Source organism: Coregonus clupeaformis, chromosome 5 (assembly GCF_020615455.1).
Source record: "Coregonus clupeaformis isolate EN_2021a chromosome 5, ASM2061545v1, whole genome shotgun sequence".
NCBI classification, from domain to species: domain Eukaryota; kingdom Metazoa; phylum Chordata; class Actinopteri; order Salmoniformes; family Salmonidae; genus Coregonus; species Coregonus clupeaformis.
The window spans coordinates 35861489-35884751 of NC_059196.1; the positions used below are offsets into that span (position 1 = coordinate 35861489).

The following is a 23263-nucleotide window of genomic DNA, read 5'->3' on the forward strand; positions in this document are numbered from 1 at the left end:
ACCCTATGGTGATGATCTGATGTCTCCGGAGCCATGTTAGGAATTCCCTGCCCTCTTATCATTACCTCACAACCCTTTCTAAGACTCCGCCCCCATGACCAGAGCCCTAGTCCAGGCTACCATTAACCAGCCTCTCAAACGCTCTCTGACCTGATGGTCCAGGCTACCATTAACCAGTCTCTCAAACGCTCTCTGACCTGATGGTCCAGGCTACCATTAACCAGTCTCTCAAACGCTCTCTGACCTGATGGTCCAGGCTACCATTAACCAGTCTCTCAAACGCTCTCTGACCTGATGGTCCAGGCTACCATTAACCAGTCTCTCAAACGCTCTCTGACCTGATGGTCCAGGCTACCATTAACCAGTCTCTCAAACGCTCTCTGACCTGAGAGTCCAGGCTACCATTAACCAGTCTCTCAAACGCTCTCTGACCTGAGAGTCCAGGCTACCATTAACCAGCCTCTCAAACGCTCTCTGACCTGATGGTCCAGGCTACCATTAACCAGCCTCTCAAACGCTCTCTGACCTGATGGTCCAGGCTACCATTAACCAGTCTCTCAAACGCTCTCTGACCTGAGAGTCCAGGCTACCATTAACCAGCCTCTCAAACGCTCTCTGACCTGATGGTCCAGGCTACCATTAATCAGTCTCTCAAACGCTCTCTGACCTGAGAGTCCAGGCTACCATTAACCAGCCTCTCAAACGCTCTCTGACCTGAGAGTCCAGGCTACCATTAACCAGTCTCTCAAACGCTCTCTGACCTGAGAGTCCAGGCTACCATTAACCAGTCTCTCAAACGCTCTCTGACCTGAGAGTCCAGGCTACCATTAACCAGCCTCTCAAACGCTCTCTGACCTGTGTAACCTGGACCTGATTGGTTGCTAGACACGCTGTTAGGGAGCAGGCCACTTTCTCCTTACTTCTCCTCTGAGTGGACTTGTGGGATGGAGTACTTGCGGAATTGATTTGTTAATGTTATAACTTGTGTGTGTTTGCAATTTATTGTTGGTTGTTGCCTTATTGTATCGGATTCATGCTCATGCTATGCTAATTAGCCTCATTATTGTTAATCTGCTGTATTACAGAACCAGACCCTTTCCACATCCACTTCCTGTCTGTTGTGCGGGCGTATGGCAATAAAGTATCCGTGTGTGTAAGTCTGAGGTTGCTTTATTCTCCTCTGACTGGGGGGGAGTTGCTAGTGGGTCACAGGTCAGCCCAAATGTAGAGTCAGTCTCTTTCAAGCTACTGTATGTGGTTGGTTTAGATGGACAAGGTAGAGGCAAGATAGAGCCCAATGTCCACCATGACACACAATGCACAATACACAGTAGATTGATTTAAAGAAAAATATTGATTATGGCCCCATTTCAATCAATTGCAATGCAGATAAAGTAAAACCAATCTGCAGGTTCACTTCAAGAACAAATGAATCAATGAATCAATGAATCAATGTCTCTAAAATGTGTATATGTTTTGGATGTTCAGATGGAGCCATGAGGACCGTCCCACCATGCTGCGACAGACGCTGACCAAGACACGGAGGCTGGGCATGCGGGGGCCGGCCTACATGTTCAGCGCCCGCTCAGTCAGCCTATCCCTGACCGAGGAGCGCTTCCTGGACGCGGCGGAGTACGGCAACATCCCCGTGGTCCGCAAGATGCTGGAGGAACTTCCTGAACTCAACGTCAACTGTGTGGACTACATGGGCCAGAATGCATTGCAGCTGGCGGTGGCCAATGAGCATCTAGAGGTTACGGAGCTGTTACTGAATAAGGATAATCTGGCCAGGATAGGGGATGCTCTACTGTTGGCTATCAGTAAAGGATACATCAGGATAGTGGAGGCCATATTGAGTCACAGGGCCTTCACAGACACACAGAGGCTCGTCAACAGTCCTGGCCAGGCAGAGACTCAAGACGACTTCTTCTCCTATGACGAGGATGGTACACGGTTCTCTCATGACATCACCCCGATCATCCTGGCCTCTCACTGCCATGAGTACGAGATAGTGCACATCCTCCTGAGGAAGGACGCCCGCATCGAGCGGCCGCACCACTACTTCTGTAAGTGTGGCACCTGCAGCTACCACCAGAAGCATGACTCGTTCAGCCACTCTCGGTCCCGTATCAATGCCTATAAAGGCCTGGCCAGCCCGGCCTACATGTCTCTCTCTAGCAAAGACCCCGTGATGGTTGCCCTGGAGCTGAGCAACGAGCTGGCTGTCCTGGCTAACATCGAGAAGGAGTTTAAGGTACTGCAATGGGAGCATGACTCGCCCCATCAAGTATTTCAGTCATATGTCAAAGTTGTGTCCTTGCCAATGAAATTAGGAGGGATATGTTCATTAACAGACCTTGATTAAAATGACTGCAGAGTTCGGTCATGAGAGGTGGGCAAAAGATATTCAGCTGGTTTTCCAGACCCAGGTTAAACCTACTCCTAGACTAAAAACGACACTCTATTGGAAGTGTTTTTTTAGTATAGGGCTATACCATCTACGTTGGGGAAACTGGCCAAGAAGGTTATTGCAAGTGTTCTTGTAATCTATTTGCTGTGGCTGCATCCCCTTTAAAACCACACCTTTTCCCCTGAGAGAGAGAGGAGTGATCATCATGAATAATTTATTTTATTATGTTATATTATTAATAATTTCACAGCTACTTCATGCAGCCTTATATAGCTTTCCTGTATGTCTAGAGTAATATCTAAATGGGAACAGCTTTCTTGTATGTCTACAGTAATATCTAAATGGGAACAGCTTTCTTGTATGTTTACAGTAATATCTAAATGGGAACAGCTTTCTTGTATGTTTACAGTAATATCTAAATGGGAACAGCTTTCTTGTACGTTTACAGTAATATCTAAATGGGAACAGCTTTCTTGTATGTTTACAGTAATATCTAAATGGGAACAGCTTTCTTGTACGTTTACAGTAATATCTAAATGGGAACAGCTTTCTTGTACGTTTACAGTAATATCTAAATGGGAACAGCTTTCTTGTACGTTTACACTAATATCTAAATGGGAACAGCTTTCTTGTACGTTTACAGTAATATCTAAATGGGAACAGCTTTCTTGTACGTTTACAGTAATATCTAAATGTGAACAGCTTTCTTGTACGTTTACAGTAATATCTAAATGGGAACAGCTTTCTTGTACGTTTACAATAATATCTAAATGGGAACAGCTTTCTTGTACGTTTACACTAATATCTAAATGGGAACAGCTTTCTTGTACGTTTACACTAATATCTAAATGGGAACAGCTTTCTTGTACGTTTACAGTAATATCTAAATGTGAACAGCTTTCTTGTACGTTTACAATAATATCTAAATGGGAACAGCTTTCTTGTACGTTTACACTAATATCTAAATGGGAACAGCTTTCTTGTACGTTTACAGTAATATCTAAATGGGAACAGCTTTCTTGTATGTCTACAGTAATATCTCTATGGCAACAGCTTTCCTGTACGTGGAGAGTAACATCTCTATGGCAACATCAGTTCATGAATTGTAAAGGGAGTTCTTAAAGAACAGATTTCAGATCTGACTCCACCCACATTTCGATATGGTACGCCATTCCAATAGAGAGCGTGGATCCCTTCATCAGAGTGTGAATATAATGTATGGTGTAATCATTTACCTGCTATATTATCATGAATTATACATTTCCTTTCCCATAGGTACACCCACAGAATGATACATATCATTATAACATCTCTATGGGTACACCATTCAAATCTCTATGGGTACACCATTCAACTCTCTACGGGTACACCATTCAACTCTCTATGGGTACACCATTCAAATCTCTATGGGTACACCATTCAACTCTCTATGGGTACACCATTCAAATCTCTATGGGTACACCATTCAACTCTCTACGGGTACACCATTCAACTCTCTATGGGTACACCATTCAACTCTCTACGGGTACACCATTCAACTCTCTACGGGTACACCATTCAACTCTCTACGGGTACACCATTCAACTCTCTACGGGTACACCATTCAACTCTCTACGGGTACACCATTCAACTCTCTACGGGTACACCATTCAACTCTCTACGGGTACACCATTCAACTCTCTACGGGTACACCATTCAACTCTCTACGGGTACACCATTCAACTCTCTACGGGTACACCATTCAACTCTCTACGGGTACACCATTCAACTCTCTACGGGTACACCATTCAACTCTCTACGGGTACACCATTCAACTCTCTATGGGTACACCATTCAACTCTCTACGGGTACACCATTCAACTCTCTATGGGTACACCATTCAACTCTCTACGGGTACACCATTCAACTCTCTATGGGTACACCATTCAACTCTCTCACTGGTACACCATTCAACTCTCTATGGGTACACCATTCAACTCTCTATGGGTACACCATTCAACTCTCTATGGGTACACCATTCAACTCTCTACGGGTACACCATTCAACTCTCTATGGGTACACCATTCAACTCTCTACGGGTACACCATTCAACTCTCTACGGGTACACCATTCAACTCTCTATGGGTACACCATTCAAATCTCTATGGGTACACCATTCAACTCTCTATGGGTACACCATTCAACTCTCTACGGGTACACCATTCAACTCTCTATGGGTACACCATTCAACTCTCTATGGGTACACCATTCAACTCTCTACGGGTACACCATTCAACTCTCTACGGGTACACCATTCAACTCTCTATGGGTACACCATTCAACTCTCTACGGGTACACCATTCAACTCTCTACTGAGTACACCATTCAACTCTCTACGGGTACACCATTCAACTCTCTACGGGTACACCATTCAACTCTCTACGGGTACACCATTCAACTCTCTACGGGTACACCATTCAACTCTCTATGGGTACACCATTCAACTCTCTACGGGTACACCATTCAACTCTCTACGGGTACACCATTCAACTCTCTACGGGTACACCATTCAACTCTCTACGGGTACACCATTCAACTCTCTACGGGTACACCATTCAACTCTCTATAGGTACACCATTCAAATCTCTATGGTACACCATTCAACTCTCTACGGGTACACCATTCAACTCTCTATGGGTACACCATTCAAATCTCTATGGGTACATTATTCAACTCTCTACGGGTACACCATTCAACTCTCTACGGGTACACCATTAAACTCTCTATGGGTACACCATTCAAATCTCTATGGGTACACCATTCAACTCTCTACGGGTACAACATTCAACTCTCTATGGGTACACCATTCAACTCTCTATGGGTAGACCATTCAACTCTCTATGGGTACACCATTCAACTCTCTATGGGTACACCATTCAACTCTCTACGGGTACACCATTCAACTCTCTACGGGTACACCATTCATCTCTCTACGGGTACACCATTCAACTCTCTATGGGTACACCATTCAACTCTCTACGGGTACACCATTCAACTCTCTACGGGTACACCATTCAACTCTCTACGGGTACACCATTCAACTCTCTACGGGTACACCATTCAACTCTCACGGGTACACCATTCAACTCTCTACGGGTACACCATTCAACTCTCTACGGGTACACCATTCAACTCTCTACGGGTACACCATTCAACTCTCTACGGGTACACCATTCAACTCTCTACGGGTACACCATTCAACTCTCTACGGGTACACCATTCAACTCTCTACGGGTACACCATTCAACTCTCTATGGGTACACCATTAAACTCTCTATGGGTACACCATTCAACTCTCTACGGGTATACCATTCAACTCTCTACGGGTACAACATTCAACTCTCTATGGGTACACCATTCAACTGTCTATGGGTACACCATTCAACTCTCTACGGGTACACCATTCATCTCTCTACGGGTACACCATTCAACTCTCTAGGGGTACACCATTCAACTCTCTACGGGTACACCATTCAACGCTCTACGGGTACACCATTCAACTCTCTACGGGTACACCATTCAACTCTCTACGGGTACACCATTCAACTCTCTACGGGTACACCATTCAACTCTCTACGGGTACACCATTCAACTCTCTACGGGTACACCATTCAACTCTCTACGGGTACACCATTCAACTCTCTACGGGTACACCATTCAACTCTCTACGGGTACACCATTAACTCTCTATGGGTACACCATTCAACTCTCTATGGGTACACCATTCAAGTCCCTACGGGTACACCATTCAACTCTCTACGGGTACACCATTCAACTCTCTATGGGTACACCATTCAAATCTCTATGGGTACACCATTCAACTCTCTACGGGTACACCATTCAACTCTCTATGGGTACACCATTCAAATCTCTATGGGTACACCATTCAACTCTCTACGGGTACACCATTCAACTCTCTACAGGTACACCATTCAACTCTCTATGGGTACACCATTCAAATCTCTATGGGTACACCATTCAACTCTCTACGGGTACAACATTCAACTCTCTATGGGTACACCATTCAACTCTCTACGGGTACACCATTCAACTCTCTATGGGTACACCATTCAACTCTCTACGGGTACACCATTCAACTCTCTACGGGTACACCATTCAACTCTCTATGGGTACACCATTCAAATCTCTATGGGTACACCATTCAACTCTCTACGGGTACACCATTCAACTCTCTATGGGTACACCATTCAACTCTCTACGGGTACACCATTCAACTCTCTACGGGTACACCATTCAACTGAACTGAAGCTCTCCTTTAGTATATAGCTATAAGAGCACTGTCAGAGATGGGCTGCGTCCCAAATGAAACGTTTTTCCCTATATAGTGCACTACTTTTGACCAGGATCCTTTAAGAGCAGGGGCTATTGGAGGGGATGAAGGATGAACTCTCCTTCAGGGAGCTGCCTGAGCGACTGGACGGCCTCGTCGACCTCTCGGTGTGGGTAGACAATCGGTGTCGTGAGAGATGATGCAAGGTGCGCTTGTCCAGGATGGAGAAGCAGAGACGTCTGTGCCAGGGACATTGCCTGTACTGCGGCCAGACAGGTTACCACTGCAACTCATGCCCGAAGAAGCCGGGAAACGGGAGGGCTCGCTAATATCGGGAGGGGGACCAAAACCAAAACCCCAACCCCAGAGACAGACCCCAGACTTTTCTCCCTGTCAGGGTTCAGTGGGCCCGCACTGTGAGTCGGGTGCATGCACTGGTGGATTCGGGGGCGGCGGGAAACCTGATGGACGCGGGGCTGGCCCAAGGGTGGAGCGTTCCGTTACTCTCCAACTCCGAGCCATTCCGGTCATGGGCCTGGACGGCCGGCCGTTGGGGTCGGGCTTCATCACCCGGCACACTGTCCCATGCATGTCCGGGTGGCGGCAGGGGGGCTATGGGAGGATATCCAGTTTTTCATTGTGGACTCTCCGGATTGTCCCCTCGTCCTCAGGCACCCCTGGCTGGTCGCCCACAAACCCCGGATAGACTGGTCCACGGGGCAGCTCATCCTGGAGGGAGGCTCCGCCTACGTCCTGTTCCGGTCTCCACCAACCACTCATCAGCCCAAACCACCGTCCCAGACCACCTACCAGTCCTCACCTCTTCCCCAGGTTCTGCACTCCGAACCGCCTACCGCCCTAGCGGCGGTTGCCACCGGGAGAACGGCGGATACAGACTCCGTCACCAGCCCAGACCTGGCAGGCATTACCCGGGAGTATTGGGATCTGGGGGAGGTGTTTAGTAAGAGGCCTGCCAAGGGCCTACCTTCTCACAGGCCATATGACTGCGCCATCGATCTCCTGCCGGGCGCCATGCCCACACGAGGGCGATTGTTTTCCTTGTCCCGGCCGGAGACGCTGGCCATGAGGGAATATATCGACGAGACACTCGTTGAGGGTCACATCCGTCCCTCTACCTCACCCATGGGAGCGGGCTTCTTCTTCATGGGGAGAAAGGACGGTGGGCAGCGGCCGTGCATTGATTACCGGGCACTCAACGGCATCACGGTTAACAACCTCTACCCACTCCCCCTGATGACGACGGCATTCGAGTCGTTGCAGGGAGCCCGGGTCTTCACCAAGCTGGACGATATGGACGAAATGCCTATAACCTGGTGAGGATTCGGGAGGGGGACGAGTGGAAGACGGCTTTTAACACACCCAGTGGGCATTACGAGTACCAAGTCATGCCGTTCGGTCTGCGGTGTTCCAGGCGTTGGTCAATGACGTGCTCCGGGACCTCCTCGACTACAGCGTCTTCATGTATTTGGATGACATCCTAATATTTTCAAAGGACATGAGTGAACACCAGCAGCACGTTCGGCAGGTCCTCCATCACCTTCTCCGTCACCAGCTCTACGTCAAGGCGGAGAAGTACCTGTTCCACACAGAGACCATCTCCTTCCTGGGGTTCATCGTCACCCAGGGGGACCTACGGTTGGACCCAGCCAAGGTCAGTGTGGTACTGGATTGGCCCTGGCCCTCATCCCTCAAGCAACTACAACGGTTTTTAACCAGGATCTGGAGGGGGTGCTGAGGTGCTACGCCTCCAGCAACCCAGCTGCGTGGAGTCAGTGACTGGCATGGGTGGAGTACGCCCACAACACCCTTCTCTGCTCGTCCACCGGCCTGTCCCCCTTCCAGTGCCAATACGGGTACCAACCCCTCCTATTCCCTGAGCAAGAAGAGGCGTCGGTCCAGGCCCACATCAGTCGCTGTCGCCGCACCCAGAGGCAGGTACGGGAGGCGCTTAAGCGGGCCACGGTCAGGTCTCAACATCAAGCCAACCGCAGGCGTCGCCCGGCCCCGGTTTTTCGCCCAGGACAGAGGGTGTGGCTCTCATTGTGGGATATTCCCCTCTGCGTGGAGTCCAGGAAGCTGTCCCCATTCAGAGTGGTCCGGCGAGTCAACCCAGTGGCCTACCGCCTGCAACTTCCCCCCACCATGCGGGTGCATCCCATGTTCCATGTGTCCCTCCTCAAGCCCGTCGCCACCTGTCCCCTGGCTCCCCCTCCTCGTCCTGTTCCCCCGCTGCGCCTCGTCGGAGGGCAGCCGGCTTTTACTGTGGACCGGATCCTGGACTGCCGGCGGGTGGGGAGGGGTCTCCAATTTCTGGTGGACTGGGAACGTTATGGGCCGAAGGAGCGGTCCTGGGTGCCCAGGAGGGACATTCTGGACCCAGAGCTGATAACAACATTCCGTCACCTCCACCCGGAGGCAGCCCAGGCTGGGAGGGGGGGGGGTTTGGGACCACCAGTAAAGATCCTTGTTTCACCATCTATGCCTACTGCTTACTGTCTATCCTGCACCGCTCACATCTCACACCAACCCTTACAGCACTAACATAAATAACTTGAGCAGGTCTGCCTCTGCTATGCTTCCCAGTAAAGCAATAAAAACAATCAAGCATCATAGAAAAGTGCTAAAAATAGCCCACGTTAACATATGTAGCTTAAGAAACAAGGTTCATGAAATCAATAATTTGCTAGTAACAGATGACATTCATATTCTGACAATCTCTGAAACTCACTTAGATAATACCTTTGATGATACAGTGGTAGCAATACATGACAGAAATGCCAGTGGTTTAGGTGTATGTTCAGAACCACATTCCTGTAAAGCTTAGAGAGGATCTCATGTTAAATACTGTTGAAGTAATATGGCTACAGGTTCACCTGCCTCACCTAAAGCCCATTCTGATGGGAAGCTGCTATAGACAACCAAGTGCTAACAGTCAGTATCTGGATAACATGTGTGAAATGCTTGATAATGTATGTGATATCAACAGAGAAATATATTTTCTGGGTGATTTAAATATTGACTGGCTTTCATCAGGCTGCCCACTCAAGAGAAAGCTTCAAACTGTAACTAGTGCCTGCAACCTGGTTCAGGTTATCAGTCAACCTACCAGGGTAGTTATAAACAGCACAGGAATGAAACATGTTTTGATCACATCTTTACTAATGCTGCAGAAATTAGCTTGAAAGCAGTATCCAAATCCATCAGATGTAGTGATCACAATATAGTAGCCATATCTAGGAAAACCAAAGTTCCAAAGACTAGGCCTAATATTGTGTATAAGAGGTCATACAATTCGTTTTGTAGTGATTCTTATGTTGTTGATGTAAAGAATATTTGTTGGTCCGTGGTGTGTAATGAGGAGCAAACAGACACTGCACTTGGCACATTTATGAAATTACTTATTCCAGTTACTAATAAGCATGCACCCGTTAAGAAAATGACTGTAAAAACGGTTAAATCCCTGTGGATTGATGAGGAATTTAACAATTGTATGGTTGAGAGGGATGAGGCAAATGGAATGGCAAATAAGTCTGGCTGCACAACCGATTGGCAAACGTACTGCAAATTGAGAAATCATGTGATTAAACTGAATAAAAATAAGAAGAAACTACATTATGAAACAAAGATAAATGACATAAAGAATGATAGTAAAAAGCTTTGGAGCACCTTCAATTACATTTTGGGAAAAAAGGCAAACTCAGCTCCATCATTCATTGAATCAGATGGCTCATTCATCACAAAACCCACTGATATTGCCAACTATTTTAATGTTTTTTCATTGGCAAGATTAGCAAACTTAGGCATGACATGCCAGCAAGAAACGTTGACACTACACATCCAAGTATATCTGACCAAATTATGAAAGACAAGCGTTGTCATTTTGAATTCCGTAAAGTGAGTGTGGAAGAGGTGAAACAATTATTGTTGTCTATCAGCAATGATAAGACAATGGGGTCTGACAACTTGGATGGAAAATGACTGAGGATAATAGCGGACGATATTGCCACTCTTATTTGCCATATCTTCAATTGAAGCCTACTAGAATGTGTGTCCATCAGGCCTGGAGGGAAGCAAAAGTCATTCCGCTACCTAAGAATAGTAAAGCCCCCTTTACTGGCTCAAATAGCCGACCAATCAGCCTGTTACCAACCCTTGTTTACTTTTTGAAAAAATGGTGTTTGACCAGATACAATGCTATTTCACAGTAAACAAATTGACATCGGACTTTCAACACGCTTATAGGAAAGACGTTCAACAAGCACAGCACTTACACAAATGACTGATGATTGGCTGAGAGAAATTTATGATAAAAAGATTGTGGGGGCTGTTTTGTTAGACTTCAGTGCGGCTTTTTACATTATCGATCATAGTCTGGGGCTGGAAAAAAATATGTGTTATGGCTTTACACCCCCTGCAATATTGTGGATAAAGAGTTACCTGTCTAACAGAACACAGAGGGTGTTCTTTAATGGGAGCCTCTCCAACATAATCCAGGTAGAATCAGGAATTCCCCAGGGCAGCTGTCTAGGCCCCTTACTTTTTAAATCTTTATTAACGAAATGCCACTGGCTTTGAGTAAAGCCAGTGTGTCTATGTATGCGGATGACTCAACACTATACACGTCAGCTACTACAGTGACTGAAATGACTGCAACACTTAATAAAGAGCTGCAAATAGTTTCAGAATGGGTGGCAAGGAATAAGTTAGTCCTAAATATTTCAAAAACTTAAAACATTGTATTTGGGACAAATTATTCACTAAACCCTAAACCTCAACTAAATGTTGTAATAAATAATGTGGAAATTGAGCAAGTTGAGGTGACTAAACTGCTTGGAGTAACCCTGGATTGTAAACTGTCATGGTCAAAACATATTGATACAACAGCAGCTAAGATGGGGAGAAGTCTTTCCATAATAAAGCGCTTCTCTACCTTCTTAACAGCACTATCAACAAGGCAAGTCCTACAGGCCCTAGTTTTGTCGCACCTGGACTACTGTTCAGTCGTGCGGTCAGGTGCCACAAAGAGGGACTTAGGAAAATTGCAATTGGCTCAGAACAGGGTAGCACGGCTGGCCCTTAGCAAACATTAATAATATGCATGTCAATCTCTCCTGGCTCAAAGTGGAGGAGAAATTGACTTCATCACTACTTGTGTTTGTGAGAGGTATTGAAATGTTGAATACACAGAGCTGTCTGTTTGAGCAACTGGCGCACAGCTCGGACACCATTGCATACCCCACAAGACATGCCACCAGAGGTCTCTTCACAGTCCCCAAGTCCAGAACAGACTATGGGAGGCGCACAGTACTACATAGAGCCATGACTACATGGAACTCTATTCCACATCAAGTAACTCATGCAAGCTGTAAAATTAGATTTAGAAAACAGATAAAAATACACCTTTTGGAACAACGGGGTCTATGAAGCAACACAAACATAGACACAGACACATGCACATACGCACGATAACATTCGCACTATACACACACGTACACATGGATTTTGTACTGTAGATATGTGGTAGTCGCGGAGTGGGGGCCTGAGGGCACACAGTGTGTTGTGAAATCTGTGAATGTATTGTAATGTTTTAAGAATTGTATAAACTGCCTTAATTTTGATGGACCCCAGGAAGATTAGCTGCTGCCTTGGCAGGAACTAATGGGGATCCATAATAAACCCCAGGAAGAGTAGCTGCTGCCTTGGCAGGAACTAATGGGGATCCATAATAAACCCCAGGAAGAGTAGCTGCTGCCTTGGCAGGAACTAATGGGGATCCATAATAAACCCCAGGAAGAGTAGCTGCTGCCTTGGCAGGAACTAATGGGGATCCATAATAAACCCCAGGAAGAGTAGCTGCTGCCTTGGCAGGAACTAATGGGGATCCATAATAAACCCCAGGAAGAGTAGCTGCTGCCTTGGCAGGAACTAATGGGGATCCATAATAAACCCCAGGAAGAGTAGCTGCTGCCTTTGCAGGAACTAATGGGGATCCATAATAAACCCCAGGAAGAGTAGCTGCTGCCTTGGCAGGAACTAATGGAGATCCATAATAAACCCCAGGAAGAGTAGCTGCTGCCTTGGCAGGAACTAATGGGGATCCATAATAAACCCCAGGAAGAGTAGCTGCTGCCTTGGCAGGAACTAATGGGGATCCATAATAAATACAAACACATTGAATAGAATGGATCGTGAAATCATCCAACCCAGTTCATGATCCCTTTACTCAGTGTCTTTGCTGTAGAGTGTTGTTTATGATGGTGAGCGTGATGTTCCGCAGATTAAAGGTGGATTGTTGAATGGGTCAGAAGTGTGGTCAGGAAAATGTATTGTAATACGTTATGTTATGGCTGGTGTACATCCCAAATCACACCCTATATCCTATATAGTGCACTACTTTTCACCAGGAAATAGTGTACTATAGAGGTAATAGTGTGCCATTTGGGACGTATTCCTGGAGTAATGTATGAGTAATAATAATAACTGAGGATGTGGGTGTATGTGTACCCAGTGTGACTTGACCTGTGGCCTCTGACTACACGTAGGCTTGTTCCAGATACATTCATTACAAGCATCAACTAGCTGATGTCTGTCGGGCTGGCTGGCTGGCTGGCTGGCTGGCTGGCTGGTTGGCTGGCTGGCTGGCTGGCTGGCTGGCTGGTTGGCTGGCTGGCTGGCTGGCTGGCTGGCTGACTGGCTGGCTGGTTGGCTGGCTGGCTGGCTGGCTGGCTGGCTGGTTGGCTGGCTGGTTGGCTGGCTGGCTGGCTGGCTGGCTGGCTGGCTGGCTGGCTGCACATACGCTGCAAACATCTCCCACTTCAACAGACGGTGTTTGTTTCAAAGGACTGTTCTGTTTGTCGTTTCACAATGCTTTAAGATAGCATTCATAACCACCCAGTTACTTTAAGTTGTTTATGTGGAATATTCTGCCAATCACTCCTGAAGAGGTTTCCAGTTGAAGCTTTTTGTATTCTCATGTTTTGCTTTGAGCTCAAAGGCTCTAGCCTATAGGGTGTGACTGGAGGCTAAGTGTGAGAAAGGAAATGTCATGCAGGGTCATTGTATTGCCCTCAGCTCTTTGAGAACTAATAGTATGGTACGGACTAATCCATAAGCTGTGGTTGCACTTGGAGCTTGGTACACTTAAGTAGACATTTGTTGAAAAGGTTCTCTCCTTTCACCACTTTCTTTCATGAAATGTTTTCTTTCTTCTGTTACAGAAAGATTACACGAAACTGTCCGTGCAATGTAAAGACTTTGTGGTAGGACTGCTGGACCTGTGTCGTAACACAGAGGAGGTGGAGGCCATCTTGAATGGGGACATTGAAGCCAGTGAAAACTATGAGCCTCTTGGAAGACCAAACTTTATAAGGCTAAAGCACGCAATAAAATATGAACTGAAGGAGGTAAGGGTAATTGTTATCAGCAGAAATACTATTGGTGTTGTTATGGTTCAACAAATGTCTGGATGAGCAATGATGCTTTTCACCGTCACGATTGGACACAGAAAAGGCAATCATTGCCAAGTTAAGCTTTTGTATCAAAGTCATATGAAGTTTTACTTTTAATACGTTATTGAGACACACACACTTTCATCCCTCCAGAATCTCTACTGATCTCTCTCTTCTCATCTCTCCATCCTAGTTCATAGCCCATCCAAACTGTCAGCAGCAGCTCATGTCTATCTGGTACCAGAATCTGTCTGGACTGAGACAGCAGACCAACGCTGCCAAGTTTCTGGTAGTTCTGGGTGTAGCCGTTGGACTGCCTGTCATGGCTCTGCTCTACTGGGTAGCACCATCTAGCAAGGTCAGCTCACACTGCTTATACCTGTAGTTGTAGCGGAAGTGATTTGGAATCATGCTTTCATGATGAGGTGCAGCCCTAGAGACTTGTATGCCCCAATGTTGCCCTCTGACCTTAAAGGCTGTCCTCCTGGTGTCTGGGATTCCCAGCGGTTCCATAGGGGTACTATTCATCTACATTAAGGCTGTCCTCCTGGTCTCTGGGGTTCCATAGGGGTACTATTCATCTACCTTAAGGCTGTCCTCCTGGTCTCTGGGGTTCCATAGGGGTACTATTCATCTACCTTAAGGCTGTCCTCCTAGTCTCTGGGGATCCATAGGGGTACTATTCATCTACCTTAAGGCTGTCCTCCTTGTCTCTGGGGTTCCATAAGGGTACTATTCATCTACCTTAAGGCTGTCCTCCTGGTCTCTGGGGTTCCATAGGGGTACTATTCATCTACCTTAAGGCTGTCCTCCTGGTCTCTGGGGTTCCATAGGGGTACTATTCATCTACCTTAAGGCTGTCCTCCTAGTCTCTGGGGATCCATAGGGGTACTATTCATCTACCTTAAGGCTGTCCTCCTGGTCTATGGGGATCCATTGGGGTACTATTCATCTACCTTAAGGCTGTCCTCCTGGTCTCTGGGGTTCCATAGGGGTACTATTCATCTACCTTAAGGCTGTCCTCCTGGTCTCTGGGGTTCCATAGGGGTACTATTCATCTACCTTAAGGCTGTCCTCCTGGTCTCTGGGGTTCCATAGGGGTACAATTCATCTACCTTAAGGCTGTCCTCCTGGTCTCTGGGGATCCATTGGGGTACTATTCATCTATCTTCTTTCTTCTTCTCAGTTGGGGAAGATAATGCGTGGTCCCTTCCTGAAGTTTGTGGCCCATGCAGCTTCCTTCACCATCTTCCTGGGCCTGCTGGTGATGAATGCAGCGGACCGCTTCCAGGGTACCACCCTGCTCCCTAACATGACAGTACAGGACCACCCCTCTCAGCTGTTCAGGATGAAGACCACCCCCTTCACCTGGATGGAGATACTCATCATATCCTGGGTCATAGGTCATATACAAACTGTACATACTATGTTCATAATATGTATTATAATAAATATGATTGTGTATTTTCTGTAGTACATACATAACATACACATGCGAGCGAGCGCACACACACACACACGGACACACAGACACGGACACACACACGGACACACAGACACGGACACGGACACACACACACACACACACACGGACACACAGACACGGACACGGACACGGACACACACACACGGACACACACACAAGCATGCACGCACACACACATGCTCGCAGATACACTGAGTGTACAAAACATTTCCATGACAGACTGACCAGGTGAATCCAGGTGAAAGCTATGATCCCTTATTGATGTCACTTGTTAAATCCACTTCAATCAGTGTAGATGAAGGGGAGGAGTCAGGTTAAAGATGGATTTCTGCGCCTGGAGACAATTGAAACATGGATTGTGCCATTCAGAGGGTGAAGGGGCAAGACAAATTATTTAAGTGCCTTTGAACGGGGTATGGTAGTAGGTGCCAGGCGCAGCGATTTGTGTCAAGAACTGCAACGCTGCTGGGTTTTTCATGCTCAACAGTTTCCTGTGTGTATCAAGAATGGTCCACCACCCAAAGGACATCCAGCCAACTTGACACAACTGTGGGAAACATTGGAGTCAACATGGGCCAGCATCCCTGTGGAACGCTTTCAACACCTTGTAGAGTCCATGCCACGATGAATTAAGGTTGTTCTGAGGGCAAAAATGTAACCAATCAGATTGCGTTGCTAGCACTAACCCTTTAATACCATTGAATTTAACAGTTAGCAAATGGTTCAACTCGATAAAAATTATAGTAATCTGCGTGTATCAAAGTAGATCAAAGGCCATTTTTAAAGCTTTCCCCCAAGCTGCACATATAACAAATCCTAGAGCCATTCTCAGATCGTGGTATTGAAGGTTACTTGATGAAACTGTCAACGTCTGTCTGCCTCTGTGTGTCTTAAGGGCTAGGAACAGCAGAGCCATTTATGCTTTCATCTGACAACGCAAAGTAAAGTGGTCTGACTTGTACTGTTGTCAAATCAAGGATCTGTTGTCAAATCATTTTCTAATCCCTCTCCATGGTTGTTTCCTACTGTAAATCAAAGTGCAGTACATGTCATTGAGGACGATGTTGTTGAAATAGGGAAAACATTATTAGGATAGGCAATGTTAGTCACAAGTGGACCATTATTTAAGCAATAATGCCGGAACTCCCTACAAGGGCTGCCAGAGTCGGAGCCAAGGCCCGGGATACAGCCTTTGGAGGGAGTTGTCACAAGATCATTCCCAGGTTCGAGGGCATTATTGCTTTTAGAAAACGGTTGCCAACATATTTATAAAAAATATGAATGACATGTTATAATTAAAAACATAATTTTAACGAGTAAATTTGTTTTTGCATTTTGAAGTTGCTACCCAAGCGGGCTGGTCATTAGTTATTTTCTCGTGTTTTGACCCAGTCGTTAATTCGAATCATTCTATTCATTCGACGTTGCTACTGTATGCTAAACAAATCATTGGCATGTACCTAGCTAGCAGAGATGCAATGATGATGACAGACAATAACTTCAATAAATAATGATTTAATAACTATCCAATAGGCCGCAGTAAGTAGGTGTGCTGATGGCACTGCACTGGGCTTTACTAGTATTAGCAGATCAATATAGATTTTTTTTCTGAATCTCTGCTTTGGTATAAAAGTAGTTGTATAATTAAGAACAGTATCTTGCAGGATTCAATAGTTGGATTTGTAAGAGTTGTTGCCCTGTCCCTTTCTGTAAGAGTTGTTGCCCTGTCCCTTTCTGTAAGAGTTGTTGCCCTGTCCCTTTCTGTAAGAGTTGTTGCCCAGTCCCTTTCTGTAAGAGTTGTTGGCTTGTCCCTTTCTGTAAGAGTTGTTGCCCTGTCCCTTTCTGGAAGAGTTGTTGACCTGTCCCTTTCTGTAAGAGTTGTTGCCCTGTCCCTTTCTGTAAGAGTTGTTGGCCTGTCCCTTTCTGTAAGAGTTGTTGGCCTGTCCCTTTCTGTAAGAGTTGTTGCCCTGTCCCTTTCTGTAAGAGTTGTTGCCCTGTCCCTTTCTGTAAGAGTTGTTGGCCTGTCCCTTTCTGTAAGAGTTGTTGCCCTGTCCCTTTCTGTAAGAGTTGTTGCCCTGTCCCTTTCTGTAAGAGTTGTTGCCCTGTCCCTTTCTGTAAGAGTTGTTGCCCTGTCCCTTTCTCTGTGATTGTCATTCTAATGGAATCCAGAAATAACAAAATCCTTTCCTCAAACATTTACATCAAAAGGTGCAAAGTTATGGGCAAAGACACAAAACATCCACATCAAATTAAATATTTGTCTTGATCAAATTACATGGAAAACTACCACTTTTTGTGTAGTATTAATTTACCATCCTTACAAACCACTTAATATAAATGTACATTACTGTATTGTACATAGGCTGGTCATTTAGAATTGGTACCTGTAGACTTTCCATCACCATGAAGAAGAAACAATGCACAATACAGTAATTGAGTACATTGAGACATTAAGTGGTTTGTGATGATGTGATATGAAGATGTGGCTCAGTTGGTTTGCACTCACTACTGGAAGTTGGATAAGAGCATCTACTAAAAGGAATGAATAGGCCATTTCAGTTAACACGTAGAAATAAGTTGCATTTGCAAAGTATTTCAAAAAACTGGAAAACATGTATCAAGCAAGTATTTGTATATTCCACAAGTATTATCAGATTCAAGTTACAAATGTTGGTAAATACTCAAATACAAATGCATTTTTATTTTTTTATATCACAAAGGTAGTGCATGATACGTTGTCCTCTGTAGCTCAGCTGGTAGAGCATGGCGCTTGTAACGTCAGGGTAGTGGGTTCGATCCCCGGGACCACCCATACGTAAAAATGTATGCGCACATGACTGTAAGTTGCTTTGGATAAAAGCGTCTGCTAAATGGCATATTATTATTACAGTGGGGAAAAAAAGTATTTAGTCAGCCACCAATTGTGCAAGTTCTCCCACTTAAAAAGATGAGAGAGGCCTGTAATTTTCATCATAGGTACATGTCAACTATGACAGACAAAATTAGAAAAGAAATCCAGAAAATCACATTGTAGGATTTTTAATGAATTTATTTGCAAATTATGGTGGAAAATAAGTATTTGGTCACCTACAAACAAGCAAGATTTCTGGCTCTCACAGACCTGTAACTTCTTCTTTAAGAGGCTCCTCTGTCCTCCACTCGTTACCTGTATTAATGGCACCTGTTTGAACTTGTTATCAGTATGAAAGACACCTGTCCACAACCTCAAACAGTCACACTCCAAACTCCACTATGGCCAAGACCAAAGAGCTGTCAAAGGACACCAGAAACAAAATTGTAGACCTGCACCAGGCTGGGAAGACTGAATCTGCAATAGGTAAGCAGCTTGGTTTGAAGAAATCAACTGTGGGAGCAATTATTAGGAAATGGAAGACATACAAGACCACTGATAATCTCCCTCGATCTGGGGCTCCACTCAAGATCTCACCCCGTGGGGTCAAAATGATCACAAGAACGGTGAGCAAAAATCCCAGAACCACACGGCGGGACCTAGTGAATAACCTGCAGAGAGCTGGGACCAAAGTAACAAAGCCTACCATCAGTAACACACTACGCCGCCAGGGACTCAAATCCTGCAGTGCGAGACGTGTCCCCCTGCTTAAGCCAGTACATGTCCAGGCCCGTCTGAAGTTTGCTTGAGTGCATTTGGATGATCCAGAAGAGGATTGGGAGAATGTCATATGGTCAGATGAAACCAAAATATAACTTTTTGGTAAAAACTCAACTCGTCGTGTTTGGAGGACAAAGAATGCTGAGTTGCATCCAAAGAACACCATACCTACTGTGAAGCATGGGGGTGGAAACATCATGCTTTGGGGCTGTTTTTCTGCAAAGGGACCAGGATGACTGATCCGTGTAAAGGAAAGAATTAATGGGGCCATGTATCGTGAGATTTTGAGTGAAAACCTCCTTCTATCAGCAAGGGCATTGAAGATGAAACGTGGCTGGGTCTTTCAGCATGACAATGATCCCAAACACACCGCCCGGGCAACGAAGGAGTGGCTTCGTAAGAATCATTTCAAGGTCCTGGAGTGGCCTAGCCAGTCTCCAGATCTCAACCCCATAGAAAATCTTTGGAGGGAGTTGAAAGTCTGTGTTGCCCAGCGACAGCCCCAAAACATCACTGCTCTAGAGGAGATCTGCATGGAGGAATGGGCCAAAATACCAGCAACAGTGTGTGAAAACCTTGTGAAGACTTACAGAAAACGTTTGACCTGTGTCATTGCCAACAAAGGGTATATAACAAAGTATTGAGAAACTTTAGTTATTGACCAAATACTTATTTTCCACCATAATTTGCAAATAAAATCATAAAAATTCCTACAATGTGATTTTCTGGAGAAAAAAAATCTAATTTTGTCTGTCATAGTTGACGTGTACCTATGATGAAAGTTACAGGCCTCTCTCATCTTTTTAAGTGGGAGAACTTGCACAATTGGTGGCTGACTAAATACTTTTTTCCCCCACTGTATACATTGTTGCAGACAGGTAGGTCTATACAACCCCCAACTTATGCAAACAAAATAGTAGCATGGAAAAATTATGTGGAGATGCTTTTTTTCCCGAGGGAGATTAAGTTTATGATTTTCCTGCCTTGGCTGCTGGATAGTGGAATTATGAGACATAACTTCTGCATATCAACCAATCAGCATCCAGAATGCAAAAAACCTGTTTTATAAAAATTATTATGTGGACAATTCTACAAACTTGTCTCTTTTTTCCCCCACATAAAAGTAATATCATTATTCCCAATAGCCATACAGTAGCATCTATAGCAGGGATATTCAACTCTCACCCTACCAGGTCCGGACTACTGTTGGTTTCCTGTTAAACTCTCACCCTACCAGGTCTGGACTACTGCTGGTTTCCTGTTAAACTCTCACCCTACCAGGTCTGGACTACTGTTGGTTTCCTGTTAAACTCTCACCCTACCAGGTCCGGACTACTGTTGGTTTCCTGTTAAACTCTCACCCTACCAGGTCTGGACTACTGCTGGTTTCCTGTTAAACTCTCACCCTACCAGGTCTGGACTACTGTTGGTTTCCTGTTAAACTCTCACCCTACCAGGTCTGGACTACTGTTGGTTTCCTGTTAAACTCTCACCCTACCAGGTCTGGACTACTGTTGGTTTCCTGTTAAACTCTCACCCTACCAGGTCTGGAGTACTGTTGGTTTCCTGTTAAACTCTCACCCTACCAGGTCTGGACTACTGTTGGTTTCCTGTTAAACTCTCACCCTACCAGGTCTGGAGTACTGTTGGTTTCCTGTTAAACTCTCACCCTACCAGGTCCGGACTACTGCTGGTTTCCTGTTAAACTCTCACCCTACCAGGTCTGGACTACTGCTGGTTTCCTGTTAAACTCTCACCCTACCAGGTCCGGACTACTGTTGGTTTCCTGTTAAACTCTCACCCTACCAGGTCTGGACTACTGTTGGTTTCCTGTTAAACTCTCACCCTACCAGGTCCGGACTACTGTTGGTTTCCTGTTAAACTCTCACCCTACCAGGTCTGGACTACTGTTGGTTTCCTGTTAAACTCTCACCCTACCAGGTCTGGACTACTGTTGGTTTCCTGTTAAACTCTCACCCTACCAGGTCCGGACTACTGCTGGTTTCCTGTTAAACTCTCACCCTACCAGGTCTGGACTACTGTTGGTTTCCTGTTAAACTCTCACCCTACCAGGTCTGGACTACTGTTGGTTTCCTGTTAAACTCTCACCCTACCAGGTCCGGACTACTGTTGGTTTCCTGTTAAACTCTCACCCTACCAGGTCTGGAGTACTGTTGGTTTCCTGTTAAACTCTCACCCTACCAGGTCCGGACTACTGTTGGTTTCCTGTTAAACTCTCACCCTACCAGGTCCGGACTACTGTTGGTTTCCTGTTAAACTCTCACCCTACCAGGTCTGGACTACTGTTGGTTTTCTCTTCTACCTGATCATTAATTGCACTCACCTGGGACATAAAGTAGAAAATAACAGGGGAACTGGCTTTCTGGTCCAGATTTGAATTTCAGGGCTCTATATTAACCTGCCTGTTCCATGTCATTAGTATATACCAGCCTGACTGTCCCTGTCATCAGTATATACCAGCCTGACTGTTCCCTGTCAACAGTATATACCAGCCTGACTGTTCCATGTCATCAGTATATACCAGCCTGACTGTTTCCTGTCATCAGTATATACCAGCCTGACTGTTCCCTGTCATCAGTCTATACCAGCCTGACTCTTCCCTGTCATCAGTCTATACCAGCTTGATTCTTCCCTTTCATCAGTATATACCAGCCTGACTGTTTCCTGTCATCAGTATATACCAGCCTGACTATTCCCTGTCATCAGTCTATACCAGCCTGACTGTTTCCTGTCATCAGTCTATACCAACCTGACTCTTCCCTGTCATCAGTCTATACCAGCCTGACTGTTCCCTGTCATCAGTATATACCAGCCTGACTGTTTCCTGTCATCAGTATATACCAGCCTGACTCTTCCCTGTCATCAGTCTATACCAGCCTGACTGTTCCCTGTCATCAGTATATACCAGCCTGACTGTTTCCTGTCATCAGTATATACAGCCTGACTGTTCCCTGTCATCAGTCTATACCAGCCTGACTGTTCCCTGTCATCAGTATTTACCGGCCTGACTGTTCCCTGTCATCAGTCTATACTAACCTGCCTGTTCCCTGTCATCAGTCTATACCAGCCTGACTGTTACCTGTCATCAGTATATACCAGCCTGACTGTTCCCTGTCATCAGTCTATACCAGCCTGACTGTTCCCTGTCATCAGTCTATACCAGCCTGACTGTTACCTGTCATCAGTATATACCAGCCTGACTGTTCCCTGTCATCAGTCTATACCAGCCTGACTGTTCCCTGTCATCAGTATATACCAGCCGGACTGTTACCTGTCATCAGTCTATACTAACCTGCCTGTTCTCTGTCATCAGTCTATACCAGCCTGACTGTTTCCTGTCATCAGTATATACCAGCCTGACTGTTTCCTGTCATCAGTATATACCAGCCTGACTGTTCCCTGTCATCAGTCTATACCAGCCTGACTGTTCCCTGTCATCAGTCTATACCAGCCTGACTGTTACCTGTCATCAGTATATACCAGCCTGACTGTTCCCTGTCATCAGTATATACCAGCCTGACTGTTCCCTGTCATCAGTATATACCAGCCTGACTGTTCCCTGTCATCAGTATATACCAGCCTGACTGTTCCCTGTCATCAGTCTATACCAGCCTGACTGTTCCCTGTCATCAGTCTATACCAGCCTGACTGTTACCTGTCATCAGTATATACCAGCCTGACTGTTCCCTGTCATCAGTCTATACCAGCCTGACTGTTTCCTGTCATCAGTCTATACCAGCCGGACTGTCCCCTGTCATCAGTATTTACCAGCCTGACTGTTCCCTGTCAACTGTCTATACTAACCTGCCTGTTCCCTGTCATCAGTCTATACCAGCCTGACTGTTACCTGTCATCAGTATATACCAGCCTGACTCTTCCCTGTCATCAGTCTATACCAGCCTGACTGTTCCCTGTC

The 23263-nt window shown here is 45.7% G+C and overlaps 1 protein-coding gene across 1 annotated transcript in view; it reads left to right on the forward strand.

Moving 5' to 3' along the window:
* Positions 1–1480: 1480 nt before the first annotated feature.
* Positions 1481–23263, forward strand: part of trpc6b (transient receptor potential cation channel, subfamily C, member 6b) — a 67984-nt gene continuing 46201 nt past the window's right edge. Inside the window, exons 1-4 of the mRNA XM_041876917.1 lie at positions 1481–2254; positions 13979–14164; positions 14403–14567; positions 15396–15612. Coding sequence (XP_041732851.1) covers positions 1481–2254; positions 13979–14164; positions 14403–14567; positions 15396–15612 — 1342 coding nt within the window. The remainder of the gene's footprint in view (positions 2255–13978; positions 14165–14402; positions 14568–15395; positions 15613–23263) is intronic.